Consider the following 24,377-nt stretch of genomic DNA (forward strand, 5'->3'; position numbering starts at 1 on the left):
AAGAAAGCAAATTTAAAAAAGAACTAAAGACTCAACTATTCTGCAGGAACTACGATACTGACGAGAAAACACTAAAAGAGAATTATAAAATATAAGAAACATCTTAAAGACGTACATGGGCCCGCCAGAGAGGGAATCATCCCTGTGGAGGGCTGTACATAAAACCAAAGTGAAAGTGAAGCAAGAGCCCGTGCCGGTATACAGCTGGCTTAATCAAAAGCAACTAGTGAATGATTAGATGGCGTTTGGTACACTCTCAGAAGCGAAGTTTGGATGATTTTAATGTGAAATGATTTTTTTTTTTAGTGAAGCAACCTTTATTTAGTTTCATTGCTTATTCACAATCACAGTGTCATTTTAAATTAATTAAAATGGAACCGTAATCTGATCTTATTTGGAAATAATGATTTTTCCAAATTTAGTAGCATTAAAAAGTTGATGATGGAAGCATTGTGTTGATACACATTAGCGCATGATTAGCCTCATTGATAATGCAAGATAAATGACAGAAAAGTCCAATGTGATAGTGTAAAAGAATACCAATTACTTGTATTTTGCGCCAAGGAAACACGTGGGTTGCGAATATATTTCAAAACAAAACAATACGCCATCTTGAATTTGATTGCTCTGTGATTCGTAGCTGTGTATTTACATTTTGTTAAATATTTTGTGGCTCAAATTCGGGGGAAGATTAAACTCAGTTACTAAGTAGAACTCAGTGAGAAGGTACGTTCACCCTGTGGAAAGCTTTCTTTAGTTCCCTACATAAACCTTACGTCGTTAAGTTTCGTTCACAATTGGAAAATAAATCACAACCAAAACATTTCGAACCTGTGACTCTTGGAAGCACACTGGTAGAGTCTTGTTGGATGCCTTTACAAAGAATCGCGATGGTGAAATAAATGTCCACATAATATAAAGCATGGTTCTATTAGTTACTTTGTCACATATCTTAAATTTTAAAACCTATCCCCAAAGATTAGTGTAACGGATCATAAACCATGCTGGGGCTGCCTAGACCTAGCCTAATCAAAATCGGTATTATTTTATAAGTTGCCAATACACACTATGAAATTGTAACTTACATTTTTGAAAAGAACTCTTCATTCTCATTATTTTGAACCCCATAAACACTATTCGCAAATGACAAATAAAAAAATTAGAAAATTTAGGACTTATAAGGTAAGAATACCCTCCCCTCCATAGCTAATACGGCAAAATTGTAACCAAATATTGGTATTTTAAGGTTCTTTTTAGTGCCCAATTATTTCAATTTTTGCAAAAAAACTCTAAATGGTTTTTTCGACAAAAATGGCTGGCAGATCTTATTGGCAACTTGTAAAATTTGCTCAACCTTCAGATCTGCAGATATTCGGTCTGAAGGCTACCTGGTTAGGCTAATGCTTTACTGCTACTGAATGATTGATACAAAAATCAAGTTTTATGTCAAATCTCTAACTTGTTCCCTTAATGTTCAGCTAAGTCAGCCCAACTTAATGTTCCTCGTTTGTTGGTTTGAGACCACATGGTTTATGTTGGCAAATAATCATGTACCCCCTAGTGGGTTAGTACTATACTATGGGCATTAAAGGGTCTTTGCATTATACCTTTGGCCCCTTGCTGCAGCCTCTCATTTTACTTTACCTCGGTTCATATTTTCTTCCATCTGACTTTCCACCCTAAAAAAATTAGGTTATTTCTAAGTAATAGGCATATCTCTCCATGGAATGGTTCCGTGAATACAAACGTCATTAGGGAGCCATATGTTCAAGAAGGGACTTGGCTAAGGAAATCCATTATTAAAGGAACCATACTAACCTAACGTAACCTAGTAGGCTGTGTTACTTAGTCGGGGCTGTGCCCCTTGGTAAAGGAAACCAAAAGTTCCCTTATAACACTCCACATGCACGATAGCATTCCAGGATGCCCAGCATACAAAAACATAATCAGTTATCAGGTTAATTACAGACGACCGACAAAAAATAACAATGATTACTTGATAGGTAACCAAAATACCCTAGGGGAAGTTGATTTTAAAGGAAATACTGGAAGCGGAGCCAATGCTTAGTTCTACCAAGAATTGTTTTATTGTGAAACTGCAAGGTTCTGCTACACCTCCCAAACCTTTTTACTCTCAATTTCCCTTTCAGTGCTGAATAACCTCATACATCCCAGTGCTTGACGTTTGGCCTAAATTCTATGTTTCATTTCTTTAGTAGAGGTCATATGGGTCATTGCATTGAAGTCCACTGGTCTGCTAGGTTGCACATAAGGCTGGAGTGTATCTCAATAATTACCATTACCACTTAGACTAGGGTACTTGTACTTTTTATTTATTGGTATTATTTTATAAGATGCCAATATATGCTATGAAATTGTAACTTACGTTTTTGAAAAGAGCTCTTCATTCTTGTTATTTTGAACTCCATAAACAGCACGCTTCAATGATAAATAAAAAATTAATCAAATTACGACATAAGGTAAGAATACTGCCCCCTCCATAGGTAATGTGGGAAACTTGTAATCATTAAACACCCATAGGTTATGTTAGGTTCTTTTAATGGCCAATCATTTTGTAGCCCATTTTGCATGAAAACCCAAAAATGGTTTTTCATGCAAAAATGGCTGGCTGGAGTCTTCTTGGCAACTTATAAAAGTTTACCTATTTATTTATGTAGTCGTTGGTACTAAATTTTTGTAATGTTGCAGAATAGTTTTGCACAAGTTTTGCTATGCACATTGTCATAATGCTCCCCCCTCCAAGCCATGTCTGGGCACAGCACCCTACAATAGATTGGGTAGGATGTAGTCCTCCTGAAATACAGCATATCTTTGATCTTCTGTTAAGCAGGCTGCAACCCATGGAAATAGGCTAATATGTGCAAATTCTGCAGTAGCCTATTACCCAAATTTTGCATGAGAACCATACACTGCAGTTAACTGATTCTGGTTTTTCCACCCAAAAACCACATTTCCCAGTGAATGATCCCCCTACAAATGCCATCTTCATAAAGGGATAGGGAATAAGAAACAAGTGGTTTGCCCCAACAGTAATGGTTAAAAATGCATGGAATGCAGGATGTTTTTATAGAAATACAAATGACCACCTTTTAAGCTTTGTAGGGTATTCCTGTGTGAGCTGAAGCTTTGAAACTTAGGGACAAGTTGCATAATTGGAGGTAGGCAGGTTAGTTGGGGAAATCCTCACTCATATGCTGTAAACTGCCACTTTTTCCTTCAGTTGTGGTAGAGTAAAGCTGTCTTTTCATATTATGTATGTTTAATCATTGTGCTTTTTTTCATGGATTTAAACAAGAAAAGTAAACAATGAAAGGTGGGAAAGACATAAACAGGTGTTTGACCACTTATGTTTTGTTCTTCAGGAATTCCTAGTGGCTCATCTTTCACTGTTGCTCCCAGTAAGGGTTGAACTTCCTGTTGGAGTTGTCCTTGTCCTTGCCTTTGGAGATGCTTCCACAGTATTGAGCACTGGCTGAACTCTGTGACTCTACTGCCTGCCTTAAGACATCTGTAGTTGAAGAGAAAAAGACTCATGCACAGAATAGAGTGAAGAAATAAAAGTGCGTTTCTATTTTCTCTTCTTATTCCTCATCAAACTCCTCCTCCTTGTCATCTTCTGCCCTGCCTTCCATCTGTTGGAAGTTAAAGGTGAAAGATGTCTCACAAACCTTCTCACAAGAAGTCTCAAGGGACTGAGTGAGTGCCTCCCTTTTTCAAGGGTTGGCATTGGCATTTGTTGTAGGTAAGGTTGAAAATACATTCCCTTGAATGTGTTTATGAACCTGTTTCATCATTTCTTGCAGTGCCTGGTTCATTCAGAACTCTCAGTGTACACATACAGACAGAAGTTCACATAAGAAAGATCACATATTACAATATCACTGGACACCATAGTGTATATGAACATGCAGACACTTTGGGTGTCCTGGTTCATTTGAGACTTGATGTACCTATACATGATAGCATGTGTTCATCCATAGTCTTTACTAGTTAAGTTTTAAGCTCAATGTGTGAAATTCTACAGGAATGTGGACCTTGGTTTAGAGCAGTTACAAGTCAACCTTGACTTCTGATTTAACAGTTGATGCCACAAGGTCAAAGAGCACTCAAGCCTCTCTTTCAGGAGAAAATTTAACTTATGCTTTGAGGAATCCGTTAGAATCTGAATGACTTTCCATCAGAACCCTTCTGGCAGAGTTGGAACAGATTTTTCAAGGGATAGTTGAGTTCATTTGTGAACTTACTGATCTTGGGAAAGCAACCATTTCTCCTACAGTGAACCCATCTCGTTGATAGAATGTACTCTAGGATACACTCTAGAGATGAGACAGTCATTTCAGTTGCTGGGGTTGCTCCATGCTCATGGTGTTTTGGATCAGGTTAATAGCCTGATTTGCCATTCAAAAGTTTCCTTCCAGCAGATTGAGCAAGCTACTTTCCCCTTCAGGTTGATTTGTCAGTCTTCAAACTAATATATGACCTTAACATAGACTGAGGTTTCAGTGTTAGCAGTTGTTGAGGGAGACATTAAGGAAGGGAAGCTGGTTGTCCCTTCTTTCTGATTGGAAAGAATAGACTAGGGAAAATTGCAAGAAGTTAATGACATTTATTAGACAGACATTGGTATTACACACACATTACATAAGATACAGACACACACATATATATATATATATATATATATATATATATATATATATATATATATATATATATATATATATATATATATATATGTACATAAAATATCAATCTCAGTAAGTAGCTAGCTACTTAGACTATTATAAGGTATTCAGCTTGTCATGATATAGTATATGATAAATTCTTATGAATTAATTTTTCCACTTATAAGCCCATTAAAGAAAATTGCCCACCCACCATACCTCTCCTGATTGCAGCTGATTCAGGTGTTCTAATGGACCTGTATACTATTGCATATTATTTTTTATTTAAAAACTATATACAGTGCAGTATTTCATGATTACCATAAAATTTTCCTCATTTTTGTAATGAACAAGAGTTTTACTTGAACATAAGATAGATAATTACAGTATTATGAATTCAAATTGAATAACAGGACAGACATCTTATATCCAGGTGGTGGTACTTTAATTTTGGAAAATTGCCCGGCTGAGTAGTGTTAAAATCCATTTTACTTTATTCATTAACATAATATGTCTGGGGTTAGAGAACCCCAAATTTTCACATTTTTTATATACTGTATACTCATTATTCTGTGCATACTGTGCATCTTAGTGAATAAGCTTAAATGCCATAAGTTGCTTGTCAAGTCTCCATAGAATTGAATACTATTTTGTGAGGAAATAAAAAAAAAAAGTAGCAGGTGTTTTAGTATTAAATGGTCATTGTGCATTGGTTTGATATTGACTTCAGTGAGCATCAGTTTAGAAAATGTACTGTGCTGTATGGTTTATGTTAGATGAAAAATTCTGTAAAAGATTTTTTTTCAAGTTTCTTTCGAGAACTGCAGAGTCTCAAGTGATTAATTTATTGACTGTATATATATATATATATATATATATATATATATATATATATATATATATATATATATATATATATATATATATATAGTGCTCATTTCATTTTATTTTTCAGAATTATCATTGTATGAGAAGAATGGCCAAAACTTTTCCATTCTTCAGCTGACAATGGAGAAAGAGTAAGTTTTATTACTGTTTTGCTTCAAGGCTCAATGTTTATTTTTAATTATTTTTTTAAAAAAACAAATTTTTCTAATACAGACCCATGAACATTTTACTGGAAAACAAGTTTCATCATAGCAAGGGATCATAAATGGACTAACTTTTTAAATTAGTGCCATAATTGTGCTAATTTGGGTGAGCCCAGTAAATTCATAATGTTTAGGCATCAGTGACGAGTGTACCACCCTTTTGAAATAATTGATCACAGAATTAGTCAAAGGATTTTTGTACAATTGTGGCAATGCATAGGTATTTTAACACAAAACATGGATAGTAGTCCAGTAACTAAGCAATTATGAATAGTAGCTTACCATCTAGATATGTGAAAACTTTTGAGCTATAAACAGTAATAATATGTAGCAAATGAAAATATTAACATAGGGAATTTCTGCCCAATAAGGAAGGGGAGGCAGTGAAATGCTATTTGCCAGTAAAATGCCTTCAACAAAATGCACTGAAGGGAATATAAATTTGAAATCTTATTACTACTAATGAAATTCACGGAAAATAAGTTCAGATCTTCAATCACAAGAACTTGTAGAATAGTACATGACAGCAAAAACTTGTGTGAAATTATGGGAAAGCAAAAATTAGGCTAAAATCTACTATGAATATCCAAGAAAGAGTAGGTAGTGGGCATACACACAAGAAAGTTAGATTTTAATAACAAAAGTAACACATTGGAAAGAGAATAGCTGTGAAAATGTACAAAGCAACACCAGAGATGTTAAAGAGGAAGGAATATTAAAGACAAGTTATAAACAGCTTGACTAGGAATTGGAATGTAAATGAGTATATAACAGTGCTCAAAGCACTGAAGCAAAATTTTGTGACAATTTTGGAAGCTCATAACTTTTGAACTATTTTGTCTATGACAGTCAAGTTTTGCAGGCTTCACTACCTTTCATGTTATTTCTACCTGTTTTGTGCACTGAATCCATTTGATTTATCTAAGTACATATTTGCATGGTTGTCCTTTTCAAAATGGAGTATTAAGCAGTGTGCTGTGTGGCTATGATTTCCATTGTACAAATACTTGACCAATTTGCAGTTTATTATTTGGTATTTCATGAATCTATTGGACTTTAGATAGCAGGAATTGTTTTAAGTGCTACATAATTGCTCAGTTTTTCATCTAAGCTAGAGAATCTTAAGGTGAACAGATTTCATGTTTCTTCCCCCCAGTGTTGAAACAAAGAACATTTAGATTAGCAACCATGTTATATGAATTTGTTCCTACGGAGATACAAACCTTTGCTCATTGCACATGGATTTAGCTTGAGAATGTGGGCTAGAACGACCATTCAAACTTATGACAAGGTAATAAACTACTGATAAATGGGGGTAAGCCCTGCCCACCTGTCAGTCTGTACTCCATTTTGCTTCCGGCCACCTTCGAGTTCAGACATCTGGAGTGTTCTTCCTGCTTTTCTATGGTCAGATGACCTTAGTAACAGGTAATCACTTCATCCCTTCTTACTGCAATCCATAGAGATCACTCAGAGAGGGTTTTTGCACAGACTGTTGGCTTTGTTACCCTGCCTATGGGTTGGGTTAGGTTTGCCAATAGTCCAGGTGCAACCAGGGTGATGGGGAAAGACTTCGACTCCTCCTCAGCAATCTTTCAGGATGGCAAGGGGAACGGTCTGCACAGCCTATTCACGCTGATCGTTTGGTTCCCGAATACTCAGTTTTGAATTGAGTTTTTGGGGAGCAGTGAACCAGTGTTCCCAGCCCTTCCATGGTCGAATGGCCATGTTGGCAGGGTAGCACTTTGCCCCATCTGTCTCCAGCTCTTCAGGGTTGTTAGAGAGGGCTAGAGCAACCTGGTCATGTGGTGCAGCCACTATTGATGAGTTTGATTTTTGGATTGGGTTGCTTGGTAGTGACAGGTATTGTGGAGTTTTCCATTGTGTTTTACCATCCTCTTTGATACTTTAAAGTGAGGGTAGAAGAAAGCTACTGTGTCTGACTCTTCTTGCAGGAAGTCTTGATAGGCTTCCAGCATTTGATCCTTTTCTGAGAAAGAGGACTGATTTGGCTCATGGTATAGTACCTTGGCACTTGTGGTTTTGCCTAGGCCCATCCAGTCCATGAGGTACCGATCCAGTCAAGGCTCTCGGACTGCTGGTCCTGGACCCCCACCGCTACCCATGCTCCATGCTTTGGTGCAACCTTTTCCCAGACTGACCAGTCTGGTCAAGGCTCTCAAGCCACCTGCCTGGGACCCCTGCTGCTATCCATACTCCATGTATGGGTGCAGCCCCTACCCAGGGCTCCCTGGAATCCTGGGGTGCCAGTTTAGCCTAGCTAGCTAGTCCATCTAGCCCATATGGTCCTTTCATCCAGACTTAGTAAGGAGTGATTCCCCTTCCTTTCTTTCCTTTAGATGTTTCTTCTTCTAGGAGGGCCCCCTTAACTTTGGACCACCTTGTAGTGGTGAGGGGGCTCTTGAATCCCAGGAATTCATTCCCGGGTTCGAGTCCAGGAGTCCTATATACATTATATTGTTACTTATTCATTTTGATCAAGTCTTGTGGAAATTCCCAATTTTGGTAAAATTTATTTGACCTGATAAATAGAAAAAGGTATCATAGCTGGTATGGGGGTTTATATTTGAAGCTAATAGTGAGAACTGTGGTAGGATCATCAACTACCTGATAATGTTTGGAACTGAGGGATATCAGTACTGTATGGATTATTTACAATGATATCTAAAGGATGGAACTATTGGATTCCAGGGTTGGTGTGGTTCTGGGGATAGAACTCTTGGTATTTTGTCCAGTTTGCCTGTAATATGACTAGCTTTTGTGGTCAGATGCATCCAATGGGGCGTAGAAGGATGCTTTTGTGGAAGGACACATCCAATGAGGGGTAGGATGCACACTTGGACATTGCTCAGAGTGGTAAGTCTCACTTTTAGGCTGATGTCCAGATACTTTTCGACACCAGCTCTACAATCAGAGAAAGGTAACAGGGACGTTGGTCCTTAAACACCTGTATGGCAAAAAAGTTGTTTAAGATTTCCAGGCCCTGAGCTTACACCTGGCTACTGTTCGGCACAACAGGTAGCTCTGGGGTTCTTTTTTCTCCATGCTCTTGGTTCAAGCATGGACAAAGGTCTCTTTCCTGGAAGGCAACCTCAAACCTCATGTCTTGATTGCCATTTTGTCTTTTATCAAGTAATCAACAGCAGGTTGATTTCTTCTTTTCCTTGGCAAAATCTAGGACTTCCTATGTGTCCATGCCAAGTAATATCCAAACCTGCTAGCTTTGTGGTTGGATGTCCTGTGAGATATTTCTCTCTAGTTAAACCTTAGATCCAGCCTTTTATAGTTTGGTATCTCCAGGCATTGAGGGTTCTGGTACTTCCCTTGGATGTTTTTCAGCCTCTCCCCTGACGATAGGGTTCTCTCTTCTCTCCACTGGAGTTCTTGGGTACTTCTATTCTTTGAGCAGCTGTTTACAAGACTAGAATTGTCTCCAAATATTGGTGTTGGAGACTAGATATCTCTCTGATCAGAGCTTTAGGAGTTTGACTCATTAGCCCATACAAATATTTTTGAGGTTGTCAGTCATAGGTTTGCACCCAGAGACTGTGTTGTTTTTTAGCCCTGATGTCAGCATAGGTATAGGCGAGTCATCTGGGCTCTCGTATGTATGGTACTTGGGAGGATGGAGAGCTGTTTGTTCAGAATTGTCCTGAGTTTTGTAATGAGATTCAGAACTGTTGGTCATGTCAGTTTATATCTTTCTCATTATCATCAGTGAAGGGTTTTTCTATTGAGACTCTTGCGAGATATTGCTGAGTTCTGTTTTGAGTGCTGTAGTATTATCTGGAAGGAACTTGTCACCTCAGATTTGTATGTCAACAACTCTTTGGTTAGTCCTAACAGAGTTAAGGAAGGAATTTCCATGTATATGCACTTCTCCTGGCACTGTAAATTGATGTTCAGGGGTTGTCTCTTCCAGATTGGAAGTAGAATTGCAGCCCTGACAAGAGCGCATGATGTAGGGGTGTCACCTCATACTTTTCACTCAGTAGTAACTTGTTGTCTTTCAGGTATTACTTGCAGTGAGGTGATTGGGTATAATCGCCTGCACAATATTTTACCTAAGGAATGTTGCCCACGCTAGCTTCCATGGCTGCTCAGTGGGTTGGATAGTGAGCCTAGCTCGGACTGATAACACCTCATCTAGGTATCTGGCTGGCAGGAAACAGGATAGGACTGACTGGTTCTCCTCCCACTCTTTGCTTTTTCCTTCATCTCTGATAACAGAGAGTCAGAAGTGCCATTCTGTTTATAAGCTGGACTGAGATGAGTGCAGGTTAGGTAGCTGACTGGCACCAGTCTTTTCATTGGCAGTGAACGGTTGCAATTTTCCCTCCTCTCTTGGCAAGGGGAGAGGAGGAAATACAATAAAGCAAACTTGTTGATCATATTTGCCTGTTATTGTCTCTGACACTTAAGTATGGGTTCTTACAGCCTGATTGAGTAATGGCATACAAACCCTTTACTTAATGGTCTGGAAGTCTGGCAACAGCTACATCCCATATGTGCAGTTGCTAGAGGTGCAGGGTACCATCCGCTACTCCTAAATGGACCAAGAAGGTAACACCCCAGGTTGGGTGAACCTACCAGTCACTTCAGAGGGTACCCAGATTCCTCCCACCAATGGATGAGTCCCCTAAGTAAAAAACAAAGGTTTGTATTTTTATAGGAACAAATAGCATATTTTAAAAGTGATTTGTATTTTTCCAAATATACAAACGTGAAGCCCTTTACATTAATGTCCCACCTCAGCCCCCCTTCACTCTGGTATCTGGCCAGAAGGTGAAGTGGAGTGCAGACCGACAGGTGGGCGGGGTTTCTCCCTGCCTGTCAGTATTTTACTACCTTGTCAATAAGTTTGAATGGCTGCTCTAGCTTGTTTGCAAACTAAATCTCCATGTAAAGAATTTCAGGTTTGTATGTTAGGAAAAATACAAATTACTTTTAAAATTTGCTATATTTTGTTTAAAATAATTACAAATTCATCATACCAACTTTATCCAGGAAAATTAAGAGCTGAAAGGCACCAAATGTTGGAGCATCAACAAGTAGCTAACACAGCAATGACATTTATGACATAGTGAGTACAGGGGGTCCATATTTTGGAGGATAGGTCAAGGAATGATATAACTCCTTTCATATTTTACTAACTTTACTTAACTAACATCCCATTGGGATATAAAGGAACTCTCCTGTACATTGTATGGACAAGTGATGGGTCTGATGTTGCCAGAGATGCCATTTTGTTTTAGCTTTTCTCTCAGATGCCCTTATCAGGTGTAAAAGTACAATGGCAAGATGAAATAAAGATTATTTAGTTTTGTGTTCTAGCAGCATTTGGGTGAGCCCATTGTGTTTAAAAATGTGACTCGATCTTGTTAATCTAATTTGGGATGATGAATTCAATGTTTGAAATGTGATTTTGCACATGTAGTGAGTTTTGAAAAGAAACTTTTATTAATATCCTAAGTTGTCTTTTTCAGGAAACAATTGAAATGCATTATTTGTGGCAAGCCTTTGTCATCTGTGTACCATTATCACAAACACAATGTACGTCAACATTCCCTTGTGGAGCTATCAAGATCCATATTAAAGTTACAGGAGTTGCAGCTACCTCTAACGGACCCAACTTCAGATGAGGATGAGGATGAGGAAGAGGAAGAGAGGAGGCGGCTAGAGCTGGACATGGCTGATGTCCTAGGTATGTTGGTTAACTAATGATTTTCTTTTCTTAACCTTTGTGAGATATGTGCTAATTTTAAATAAACAATTAATCTTTCATATTTAATTTTTTTAAATACAAACCTAGTGCTTAGAATCACTCCCCTTGGTAGATAGCACCAATGTATCAAGTTTCTTCTGATATGAAAGAACTGGCACTTACTATAAAATTAATAAGTTTTGTTTAGAAAAATGAATTCTTTATACAAAAAATTATATTTTTTTCCACACAGACCCATTACTTTTACCTAACCGGAGGAACAGCATAGCAACCCTCAGACTCTTAGCCCCCTGTCATGGTTCAGGGGGACATCTTCCTGTCTCTTTCAATTTCATATGCTCCAGCTACCCATTGTTGTAGATAACATAAAGCAAAACAGAAAACAAGCACAATATCATTCAGGAGAAAATCTGCCAATTCACACAGTATGAACATGGCAACAGCAGGAAGAATTCTGACTAGAGGGCAAACATTTCAATGCTACCTGGTGGGAGACAAGTGATTATGGGCAAGCCTTTTGGGTCAGCCAAGCATTATTTTTTTTATTCATAATGCTGATCACACCTAACAGCACAAATATGTAAGCTATTTTTAACAGTATTTGAGATCTGTCCCAAATAATAAAAACTTATGCTGATTGGGAAGGAAACAAAAGAAAAGTAAAATTAGGAATGTGACACATGCTGTTACAAAGGCTGCTCAGGATTAAAAAGTATACAAAGAGTGAGAGATTTTTTACACCTGAAATATATTGCAAGATTAAATTGGGAGGAAAGAGGAATTGTGAACCCTGTTGTGTTGGGTAGGTCTTTGAAGAGGTCGAGCACTCCTTTTACCTTGGGGATACATGGAAATGTGATGCAGGAGTTGATAGTGTAATCCCCTTCTTTGCTGCCATGAGTAGGGGGCTGCCTGTCTTGTCAAAGGGTAGTGTGGCATAGAGACATCATGGAATGCTAGGTGGCATCAGCCCTTCAGGATGGATACAAGATTTCATTCATCCCCCAACAAAGGAGAATGGCATTAGAGAAGTTGTAGGGTGGTAGTCTCCAGGATTCTACAGTCATCTTCTCCTGGTGGATGTGGTAACACATGGTTGGAGACTGATAATCAGCCTCTCCCTGTTAAAAGAGTTTGTCCTTCAGACTTAAAGATGGCGCCCTCAGTGCGAGAATCCAGTAGAAACAGCAACTTCATTCATGCTTTTGATAGACTTCAAGGATGTGTACTTTCAGGTACTCACTCATCAGGACACTCTGGAAAAAGAAGTATTAGGCTCTGTAAGAATTCCTTTTATATGAACCGAATGTACAATATTTGGTTGGTGGTTGGATATGGTGGTCACATGGTATTTGTTACCTGTAAGAGTAATGAGTGTGAGTATTCTTCTTCTAGTGAAGAATGTAAGGAATGGTCAGATGAGAAACTGAATAATTTTGTGAGGTATCGGAAGATGCAAGAGGCTGATAGATTACATAGGCAGTTAGGTCTGGACATAAGTCTGCTCCATCTATTCCTTCTTCTGGTGTTATTCCTCCCTGTCTTCCTTTGCCTCATAGGTCTGATTTCTCTCTCACCCCTTCTGCTCCATCTTCTAATGCTTCCTATGTGTTTCAGGAGAAACTGATAGGTAAACATGAGGAAGATATGACTTAACTTTTAGCATTAGTTAGGCACTTGACTGAATGTACAAGTATTATGGGTAAGGGTCAGTGTTCCCTCATAGTGGTCAGTCTTTAGGTCCTCCCAGTCAACTGACTCACCATTATCATGGGTTCCATATGCTAGTGTTCAGTTTACTTTATTAGTTTCTGAATCACACATCATTATTTCAGGTTAAACAACCATTTACTCACCCTGTATCAGAATTTATTTCTTCCGTCTCAGACTTTGTTTAACCCTGCCCCTCCTACTCAATCCCCTGTCTGTTACCTCATATTCCTCACCTTTTGACAATTGTGCCTATTTGTACCAGTGGCTCTTCAATTCCATTCCCTGTTGCCTCCCGTGGTGTTATTGCTGGCAGGAATGTCACTGTCTCAGGGGCCTGCCACTTTGCTGTGTCAGTCCATGGCTTTGCCTGTTTCTGCCACTTGGGTTTTTCCTTTAAACTTTACAGAATTTGACCCCAATTCGGATGATTCTCCATCAGCTTTTGCATTTGGTAGATTGCACTACTTCACTTTCCCCTCACCATTTTACTTAGGATGAACCTGTTGACTGGCAGTTTCTTTTGTCCATTTATACCGTGGCTCATGTTCAGTAGAATAAGAAGTTAAACATATCTAATTCTGTTAAGGGAGGTCCTCAGGATGCAACTTCTTCAGTTTCCAGTTTTATGCCAGGTTTCCATCCTTCTCCCATTCAGAAGACGTTTTTTCAAGTTACTTGACCTGATAAAGTGAAGAGCCATGAAACCAGTAAAGTACTTTGGCATTATAGCGAGGTGGAAGCACTTATGAAGTGGGTATATCACTCTGTTAAAGTGCTTTCTTTTGGGGAACTCGCTATTGGCATCTCTGCCCCGTAGGGGGGAAGTGCCATCAGTGCACTTTATGTATTGCACTTTAGGCATTACTTAAGGTTTTTGCAGTGCTCCTTTGCCCCCTAGCTGTAACCTCTTTCATTCCTTTTACTGTACATCTGTTCACATTATCTTTCTTCCATCTTACATCTTACTTTTCACCCTCTCATAACAATTGTTTCATAGTGCAACTGTAAGGTTTTCCTCCTGTTACACCTTTTAAATCTTTTTACTCTCAAATTTCCTTTTCAGCGTTGAATGACCTCACTGGTCCCAGCACTTGGCCTTTGGCCTATTTGTTCCTACACAAATACAAACCCTCGGTCGATGCATCAATAAGAGAGTGAAAAATATAAATGAAATAAAAATCAGTTAACCAGTGATACATGTAAAGGATACTCAAAAATTGCAAAGGCAGATTCCTAGGGAAATTAAAGTATTGAACATTAGTTCTCACTATATTGGGCACATCCAGTTTAGCAGAGAGAGGAAGTGTTACACAGTCATCAAGATCAGAATACAAACATACATCCAGACACCACATTTATATAGATTTTCAACTGGACATTTTCACAATGTGTTCCAAGTACCTGGTTATTACACAACTAATCACAGAGTTCAAAAATTTACCTCACTTTAGCCAGATACCTGAACTCTCATAACAATAAAAATTACAACTGAGTACTCTAAAGGTAACAGTGATCCCTTAAAAAGCTCATTAATTACGTGAAAAATCAAACTAAGTTTATCAAAACAAGTGTGAGGTATAACAATTAAACAAGAAATATACTAGAGCAAAAGGGCAGCACTCCTTCAAACAACTTTAACAGTTTCCCTGGTCTTAATTCACTTTGGCAAAACTAAAGGAACAAAATATATTTATCACTTTGCCTTATGCACTCAATTAATCCTATTCAAAATTTATAATTAGAATTCACAATCTGAAAAAATTTAGTATTACTTGAAAACAACACAAAAATTTGATTAATTCTCGAGTTAAATTATTAAACAAAACTTTAATTTATCAAGAAATTAAATTGGTCAAGCAAAATTTAAACTATCAAGAATTACTCAAGATTTGAAAAGAAAATCTTAATAAATGAAAATTAAATCAAGTATGCAATGTTAAATTATTAAGAAATATTTAAAATTCTAAGTAAATAAATGTTAAATCACCAATATATAAAATGTGAAAAATCAAGAGATTGCAAACACAGTAACACACAAAAATACACAAAATATTTACCAATAATAATTTCACTAAGGCAAAATTTCCTTAATGTACCTTATTATGCCATGGTAATAATAAGTAAAATTCACTTCACCTTACACAAGCTTGTGAAAACTTTCTCAAATTCACTTGAAATGCAGCTGCTCGAGATTCACAAAACACATTTTTGTTAGGCGCTGTTACAACTTTTCCTACATTCAGATCTCAAAAGCTAAGATTAACACTGGTGACCACACTAACACTTTACATTAATAATTTCTATCTTTTGAAGAAAGAGGGAGCCAACACTAATAGTCTCTGAAATCAGAATAAACAAACTTTTGGGTTCCAGTTAGAAATGAAACAATCAGATGATGCCATTAAGGCATTTTCGGAATGAGATACAAGAGAAAATTCTAGAAGAAGGAAGATGATGTATTCAATCGAGACATGTGCTTTTACCCTCAAAAAGGCGTATATGACTTGAACAAAAAATCATATGAGAGCAATTTAATCATAAACATGACTTAATTGCTATGTGCTTCAGTGTAACACTTGTTCATATTTCCCAAAAAGGTACTCGTTTTTACCAGAAAATCGTATGGAACACATGTAACATTGTGAAATCATTAGTCTTTTTCTCTTATGAGACAAAATCTTAATTGTTATCCCGACCTGTCAACGCTTTAATCAAAACAAAGCTCTCGCTTATCTTAACTGATGACAGATGGCACGTCTGGTCTAAAACTCGAATCTCTCTCTCTTGCTACTACGCTATTATTAAGAAAGATACTGTACTACTAATTCTAAATTACGTTGTTAAGTTATCTAATCACTAACTCTTTTGAGATCTGACATTACACTAAATATTTCAACAATTATTATTATTACACCTAACACATGATTAATAGAAGAGTAAATATATCAAAACTATGGAAAGACATACATATTACAAGGCAACATCATGAAAATGTTCATTGCATACTTGCATGATTGGAAAAGCATTCAGATGGTGACTGGATGAACACATTGGGTAGGGAAGTTTTTCTCCAGGTTTCTATAGTTATCACCTCCACCAGATCATCAACCTCTCATCCCTTTAAAAGTTCGTTCATCAAACATATTTCAGGATGGGAACTCCATGTTCACTATAAGCTTCCATTAGAAAGGGGCACTTCAGGCTTGCTGTAGATGTAAAGATTGAGTATTTCCATATATTCATCCGTCATGACTCCAGGAAGTACCTCTGCTTCAGCTACAACTGGCCTCAATACCACTGTTTTCATGCATTTTTACTCAGGCATCAGCTTCAGCCCATGTGCACAGGATATGTTCCTTGTATTAACCCCTTGTGGCCAGGTGACATATTTATATAAGCGGTGGATTCTGGGTCACATATATATGTATACTGTGGACCCCCGCCTATTCATGGTTCCGAGATTCGCGGCTTCACCTGTTTGCGGATTTTTCTGTGGAATGTATATACATATTATTTGTGGAAAATTCACGTATTCATGGTATTTTTCATAGAGAAAAATTCACTAATTACTGTATTTTCATATCATTGTCATGACTAGATGCACTTTTTGTGATAAAACTACAATATTACTCAGGGTACAGGCAGTCCCAGCTTACCGGTGACATCGGTTATTGACGTTTCGGTGTTATGGCGTTTGGCCAGCAACGTCGTTAACCAGATTTCCAGTGCCAATCTCTGATTAACAAGGCCATTAAGTGGGGATTTCGGTGCTGATCTCCAGTTAACAGCGCCGTTAAGTGTGGATTTCGGTGCCGATATCTGGTTAACAGCGCCATTATGCTGGGTTTTCAGCAGTATTATCGCTGATTTTCGGTTAGCGGAGATTTTCAGTTAGCAGTGCTTGGCCAGGGACAGAACCCCTGCCTAACGTTAACCAGGGACTGCCTGCATAAGCATTTTTAGAGGGGGTTTTTTGGTGTCTGAACTATCAAAGTTAGCATTTTTATAGGGGTGTCAAGTATTCCGGATTTAAGCTATTCGCAGGAGGCGGTATCAATTGTATGTTCAAGATTTCGTGCCATACAGGTTGAACAAATTTTGCAGGAAAAATGTTCCATGTCCCATAAATCAATATTGGCAACTCTTCAGATAGTAGGACGTGAGTCAGAGAGTGCTCTAGGAGAGATTCGGCCTTGCTTGAGGTGGACCATCCAAAGATGACTCATAAATACTTTACAATAAATATATACTCAGAATTTGTTACTGATTTTAGTTCATATGTGTTATGATTTTGTGTGAGCTGTAATTATAATTTTACAAAATAAAATTAAAAAACTAAAAAAAACACTTATAACTTGGTAAAATTAGCATATTTTTACAACTGTCTTTTGGAAAAGAGGCCCCGCACAGGGTTTGAAATATTCACTTTCAACTTCCCTTAGAAGGTACAGAAAAGTTTTTAGAATTTTTTTCTTAGACCATTTGCAAATGCATATATTCCTCTTTCCATTGATGTGTTTTTTTTAAATTGGACATCCTTAACCCGTTGTGAGTGGGCGTCGTCAAATGACGACTATTTATAGCTTCAGGTAAATTCCGGCTACTGTATTGTCCTCTGACGATCAACATTTCGTGCCATACAGTTTGAACGAATTTTGCAGGAAAAGTGTTCATATTACTTTCTTGGGCCATAAATGACTCATGGCAATTCTTATGGCAATTTAATAGCTAGTCAATACAGGAGAGAGAGATCAGTTTGCCTTGAGATGTCAAAGGTAAATGTTGTCCACCATTCCCATCCAAGGATGTGTCGCAAATATTTTACAATAAATATACTCAGAACATGTTACTGATTTTAGTTCTTATCTGTTATGATATTGTATGAGCTGTAATTATAATTTTATAGAATAGAGTAAAAACAATTATTAGAAAAAACATAACATGGTAAAATTAACATGTTTTTTACAACTGTTTTGGTAAAGAGGGTTGGAAGTATTTACTTTCAACTTCCCGTGGAAGGTGCAGAAATTTTTTTAGAATTTTTTTCTTATACCATGCATATGCATATCTTCCTCTTTCCATTGATGTTTTTTTTTTAAATGGTCATCCTTAAATTTAGCCTGTTGTAGGGGTGTGCTTAATATATATTTCAGCCCAGACTGTGAGGGTTAGGTTTAGTCTGCTCTAGGGGTGTGCTTAATATATATTTAGCCCAGACTGTGAGGGTTAACAATTGGTTCACCCTGGCATCCTCAAAAGTACAATTGGTCAAGGAAAGAGCTTGATCTGTTATTGTGGTGAACCTGGAGAAGTGAGATTTCTTTCTTAGGAAGCTGTTGAATTGCCTGGGCATGCTAATAGACATAATGGTAATTAGGGTCTAATCCTTTGACTTCTCAGTTAACAAGCTCAGGAAGGTGTCAGTGCAGTCATTGTCTCAGCAGAAACAACCAGCTCAGCTTTAGCAGGTTGTTTTCTGTCACACATTATTCCTGGAGAATCTTGTACCTCACAGGCAACTCCACCTGTGCTTGCTTTAGTGGTGCCTAGTGTACTACAGTGCCAGCCATGACATTCTCTTCTAGTGCTGAACTGTGCGTTTGTATATATTTGTATATTGGTATAGTGCAGTGGTTCTCAACCTGGGGGGGCGTCAGCAATTTCCAGGGGAGGCGCGAGGCCTAGGGAAAATTTAAAAATTCCAGAATTATATTCGTTATTTTCTTAAGAAGAGTGAGGAACTAACATCCAGAAGTTTATAAAAAAAATGAAAAAGTATAAGCCTTTTAACGTTAATTTCTATAGTCTACCACTCTAGTTAGACTCGAACACCATTATTTTGTAATTATTTACCTCCCTCCCTGTCCCTCGAAACTCCTCTTTCTCTTTTTTTTTTAATTCCCTCTTAATCTGGGGGGAATTTTACTCATAGATGCAAGGGGGGCGTGGAGGGAAGGACCAGCTCTTAGAGGGGACGTGGTAATAAAAAGGTTGAGAACCACTGGTCTAGTGCTTCTTGAAAAAACCTGAGTTGATTCAATTTGTAAATACAAAAGTATGAACATATTACTCGCCAGTGTCTCTTATAACCTAAAGTTAAGCAGATATCAGCTCCTGCTTGAATATTTATTCTGTCTGTTTAAGTGAATGCTTAGTAATTCATATCAGTACTGTACTGTACTTCAAAAAATCTGTTTTAAATATTGTACAACTTATTTTTTAATAGATGCAAAACCATATATCCTTCTTCCTTAGACTTTCTGAAAGCAGTAATCCTTGAATTGCTTTACAAGCATAAAAACGGTGATGCCAGTAAGGGAGAGAATATCTTTTCTCTGTGATGCTTTCAGTTATAGTTAGAATTGTTAAGTGATGGGCTTATATATAAATCAAATGAATTTTAAAGATACATCTCAGCTGTGACCCCATTAGTATTATAATAGTGTTTATATGGAAAACTAGGGTCAGTATACAAAGATTTTATGTGATTTTACATTCAATGAAAACGACCTTTTCAGATTTGCCCATAAAGTGTGAATTGATGGATGAGGAAGTGATTGAACTTGGGCCCACTGAAAATGCTGATGATCTTCAAGTGAAAAGTCGTCTTGTCAAGAATCCAAATAACACCAAACAAGAGTCACGGCAAATTATTGAGTTTCAAGAGTTTCCTCCATGCTATATCAACCCAGCCATTGAGGATCCTGATGCTATAGTTGTCAAGTTAGTCTCTAGTCTTTTTCAGTAGTTAACAGAACTCCTTAATTTTTCATCTAGTTACTCTTGATTTGTTATGCACACCAGTTTAATTGGTTTTTATAACAAACAGATTTTTTAAGAAATCATGAATTATTGCATATATGTTTGATCACAAACTCATTTCTTTACATTAGCCTTATTATTATTATTATTATTCAGTAGATGAAACCTATTCATATGGAACAAACCCACAGGGGCCATTGACTTGAAATTCAAGCTTCCAAAGAATATGGTGTTCATTAGGAAGAAGTGCAGAGGAAGCAAAGGCAAATACAGAAAGAGGAGATCCCACTTATTAAAAAATAAATTAATAAATAGATAAATAGATAAAAATGTATTAAAATGCAGGACGTATTAGGGTACTCAGTAATGCATTGCATTTTTGCTTGAACATCTGAATTTCCAACTGCACAACATCCTCTGGGAGGCTATTCCATAGTCAGGAACTGAGAAGTTAGACTGCGAGGCACATTTACTGCATATTGCTGTTGCTGTTCAGCGAATCGGGTTGCTCTCTGCACGTAAAGGGGATCAGGGATCAACTGTGAATGTGAAAGATCTCTGTTGAAACACAACTTATGAAAAAGTGACAAACAAGAGACCATCCATCGATGTTCCAAGTTGTAACTGCTACTATTAGGAAACAGAAACCTACCTCCACGAACCACTCTATCTAAATAAGATAAATCTCTGGCAGAAGCAGACATCTGCACCAGAGGACAGTTTTCCAGTATAGGAAGTACAAATTACCTAAAACAGGTGCATTGATGTTGTCACTTATATATATATATATATATATATATATATATATATATATATATATATATATATATATATATATATATATATATATATATATATATATATATATATATATATATATATATATATATATATATATATATATATATATATATATATATATATATATATATATTATATACAGTAGACCCTTAACTCACGAACTTATTGACCCACGTACAACTTCGATCCCGACCAAAATTATAGGTAAAATTTCACCCTTTGACTTACTTAACTAACTTTGAGATACCCAAAAAAATGCGGAAAATAAAAATTCTGTTTGGGTCATGAACTAATTTTGAGACATGAACATTTGAAAAATGCTGGAAATTTCTGGAAAATAACAATTCACTTTGTTTCACAAACTAATTTTTAGACACAAACATTTGAAAAATGCGCGAAATCGCCCAGCACACGTGAGAGCGTTTGAGTTGCCATGGGACCAGCCATCTTCCAGCCTCCCACGCATGGTGTCACCCACGCATCACTCTTTGTCTCATCTCATTGTGTACAAGACGTTCACAATTAAGCTTAGCATTTTTTATGCGCTAAAATTGTGATTTTCTTCATAATGGGCCCTAAGAAAGTGAAGAGTGGTGGTGAAAGTAAGAAAGTGAAGAGTGATGGTGAGAAGAGGGTGCAGAGGAAGATAACCATTGAAATAAAGAAAGAAATTATAGAAAAGTTTGAACGTGGTGTTTTGCGTGACCGATATCGCAAGTGAGTACAAGATGGCCAAGTCGACAATTTCGACAATTTTGAAAAACAAGGATGCCATTAAAGAAGCAAATGTTGCGAAGGGAGTGACAGTACTAACCAAGATGAGATCGCAAACCCTCGAAGAGGCAGAAAAATCATTTTGAAGTGGGTACATGAGAAACAGATGGCAGGTGATAGTGTAAGCAGGCGATCATCTGCTTGAAAAACTCGGCAAGTGTATCAGAGTTTGCTGAAGGAAACTCCTTCTACTAGTGCCACGCCAGATGATTTTAAGGCTAGTAAAGGGTGGTTTGATAACTTCAAGACGAGAACTGGCATTCACTCTGTAATTAGGCATGGTGAGGCTGCTAGCGCAGACAAGGCTCCTGCTGAGGCATTCAATGACCCGAGTTTGCGAGTTCATGGAGGCGAAGGATACGTCGCTCAACAGATTTTCAATTGTGATGAAACGGGCCTCTTCTGGAAGAAGATGCCCAACACGACATTTATCACCCAAGAAGAGAAGGCGCTCCCAGGCCACAAGCCAATGAAGGACAGGCTTACGCTTTTGTTATGCTCAAACGCAAGTGGCGACTTGAAACCAAAGCCGCTACTTGTCTACCATTCAAATAACCCGCGTGCCTTTAAGCAGCACAACGTAAATAAGGCCAGACTGCCTGTAATGTGGAGGGCCAATACAAAAGCATGGGTGACACGGAGCTTGTTTATGGAGTGGATTGATGAAGTGTTTGCGCCACCGTGAGTCAGTACCTAACAGAGAACAAGCTGCCCCTGCGGTGCCTTCTGATCATGGATAATGCCCCCGGCACACCCTTCGTATACATCTTGGCTGACTGCAGTGAACATGACTTCATTCAGTTCAAGTTCCTTCCACCCAACACGACCTCTGTTCTCCAGCCCATGGACCAACAAGTCATTAGCAATTTTAAGAAATTATATACGAAGGCTCTTCTCCAGATGCTTCTGTGTAACTGAAGAGGCAAAATTAACCTTAAAAGAATTTTGGAAGAAGCACTTTAATGTTTTTCACTGCATAACCCTCATTGATAACGCATGGACTGAAGTTACGTACCGCACATTAAATTGTGCGTGGCGGAAACTTTGGCCCCAGTGCGTAACTGTCTGTGACTTTGAGGGCTTTGATGCAGAGATTGTGCAAGAAATTGTGTCCATGGGCAACAGTATGGGTCTACAAGTCAACGGCGAAGATGTTGAAGAATTGGTCGCTGAACATTCAGAAGATTTGACTGCGGATCTAACTTGTTCAACTCCACAAAGAGCAGCAGGAGCAACTTGCTCGGGAGCAATCAACTGACGAAGAGGAGGATGGGGAGGAAGTTACAGATGTCAGCAGTGATGTGATAAAAGCCGCATTGGAAAAGTGGAATGATGTCCAGTGCTTCCTTGAATTGTATCATCCGACAAAATTGTTACTAAACAGGATCGTGAATATGCTCAATGAAAATTTAATGAGCCATTTCAGAAGAGTTATGCAAGGAAGGAAAAGGCAACAGACATTGGATAAGTTTGTGATTAAAAGTTCACCAAAAAAACCTAGAAGAGTTGAATCTCTGGAACGAGATCTCCCCGACCTGGATGGGGGAGGGTCTCCTTCCACACAATAACCTCCTCCCCACCCACCACCCTCCTCTTCTCTTGTCCGTCAAGCCAGAAGTCTTGCCAGTCATAGTAAGTGTTCACTTTACAAACGTTTTTAGTGTTAGTTTACCATTTTAAATTATATTATTAGATATATTAAGGTTTTTACACTGACTTTTTGACATTATCTGTGTAAAATAAGGCAAAATATACATAATATATATTGGTTCGTAAAGTCGAGAACCAATTAATATTATTCCCATTAAACCTTATGGGAGATTAGCTCCGAGTCACGAACAATTTCGAACACGACCAAGGTCTAGGAACGGATTGTGTTAGTGTGAGTCAAGGGTCTACTGTATATATATATTATATATATATATATTATATATATATTTGAGGCCTTATGAACAACACCTAACTTTCATGCAGCATTTAATGAAACTTTCGTTAGATATTTCTCAAAATTTAGACGTGAGTCTAAAGTTACATCTAGAATAGTTAAAGCTTCAGACTCAGTCAGCAAAGTTCCATCCACTTGAAGGGGAGGATGGAGTGGGAAATCTGTACAAGATCTGCTAATCAATAGTGTTTTCGTTTTACTGGAGTTCAGCCTCGTACCCCACCAACTACACCATTTCCTGATCCGGTCCATGTCCTTGATTAAGGCTGAGGGCAGCTTCATTTCTCATAAGCAGAGGCTTTACTACACACACAAGTGTTGCATCATTGGCATGCTGAACAATCTTGTTTTCCAGTCCAGCAACCATATCACTTGTGTACACTAAAATAACAGTTGCCCAAGAACACTGCCCTTTGGGAGTCCAGACACAATAGGTCTTGGCTCACTAGAGATCCCATCCACAGCAACTCGCTGCTGCCTGCCTGTCAGGAAATTTTGAAATAATCCTAAAATACAGTATGTTCCCTGTTTTCACGGGGGTTAGGGACCACAACCAACTACAATAAGCGAAAATTCACAATAACTTGGTACCCCCCCTCAAAAAATGCTCATAACTGCCTACTTTAATAGTTCAAACACCAGTATAGTACCTTAAAATAAAATGCTTATAACTACCTATTTTAATAGTTCACTGCCTATTTTAATAGTTCAAACTATCATCCTAAAACACTTTAATATAATTTCAAAGTTATCTTACAACATTTTACCCTTAAAATTATACGGCTTATAGAGAGAGAGAGAGAGAGTGAGAGGGGCGGGGAGTGTTGAACTGAGGTATGTTTACATCGGTAAGTTGTTTT

At 37.8% G+C, this 24,377-nt stretch overlaps 1 protein-coding gene across 2 annotated transcripts in view; it reads left to right on the forward strand.

The window, feature by feature from the left end:
• The first annotated feature begins 234 nt into the window (after window positions 1-234).
• The window catches only part of LOC136833763 (zinc finger protein 227-like), a 34,401-nt gene continuing 10,258 nt past the window's right edge, over window positions 235-24,377 (forward strand). The window contains exons 1-4 of one of the 2 annotated variants that reach the window (XM_067096001.1): window positions 235-726; window positions 5,641-5,704; window positions 11,284-11,501; window positions 19,754-19,958. In XM_067096001.1, coding sequence (XP_066952102.1) covers window positions 5,694-5,704; window positions 11,284-11,501; window positions 19,754-19,958 — 434 coding nt within the window. In that variant the 5' untranslated portion in view covers window positions 235-726; window positions 5,641-5,693. The remainder of the gene's footprint in view (window positions 727-5,640; window positions 5,705-11,283; window positions 11,502-19,753; window positions 19,959-24,377) is intronic. The other variant, XM_067096002.1, reaches the window with a different exon arrangement.

The sequence above is a fragment of the Macrobrachium rosenbergii genome, chromosome 52 (genome assembly GCF_040412425.1).
Source record: "Macrobrachium rosenbergii isolate ZJJX-2024 chromosome 52, ASM4041242v1, whole genome shotgun sequence".
NCBI lineage: Eukaryota > Metazoa > Arthropoda > Malacostraca > Decapoda > Palaemonidae > Macrobrachium > Macrobrachium rosenbergii.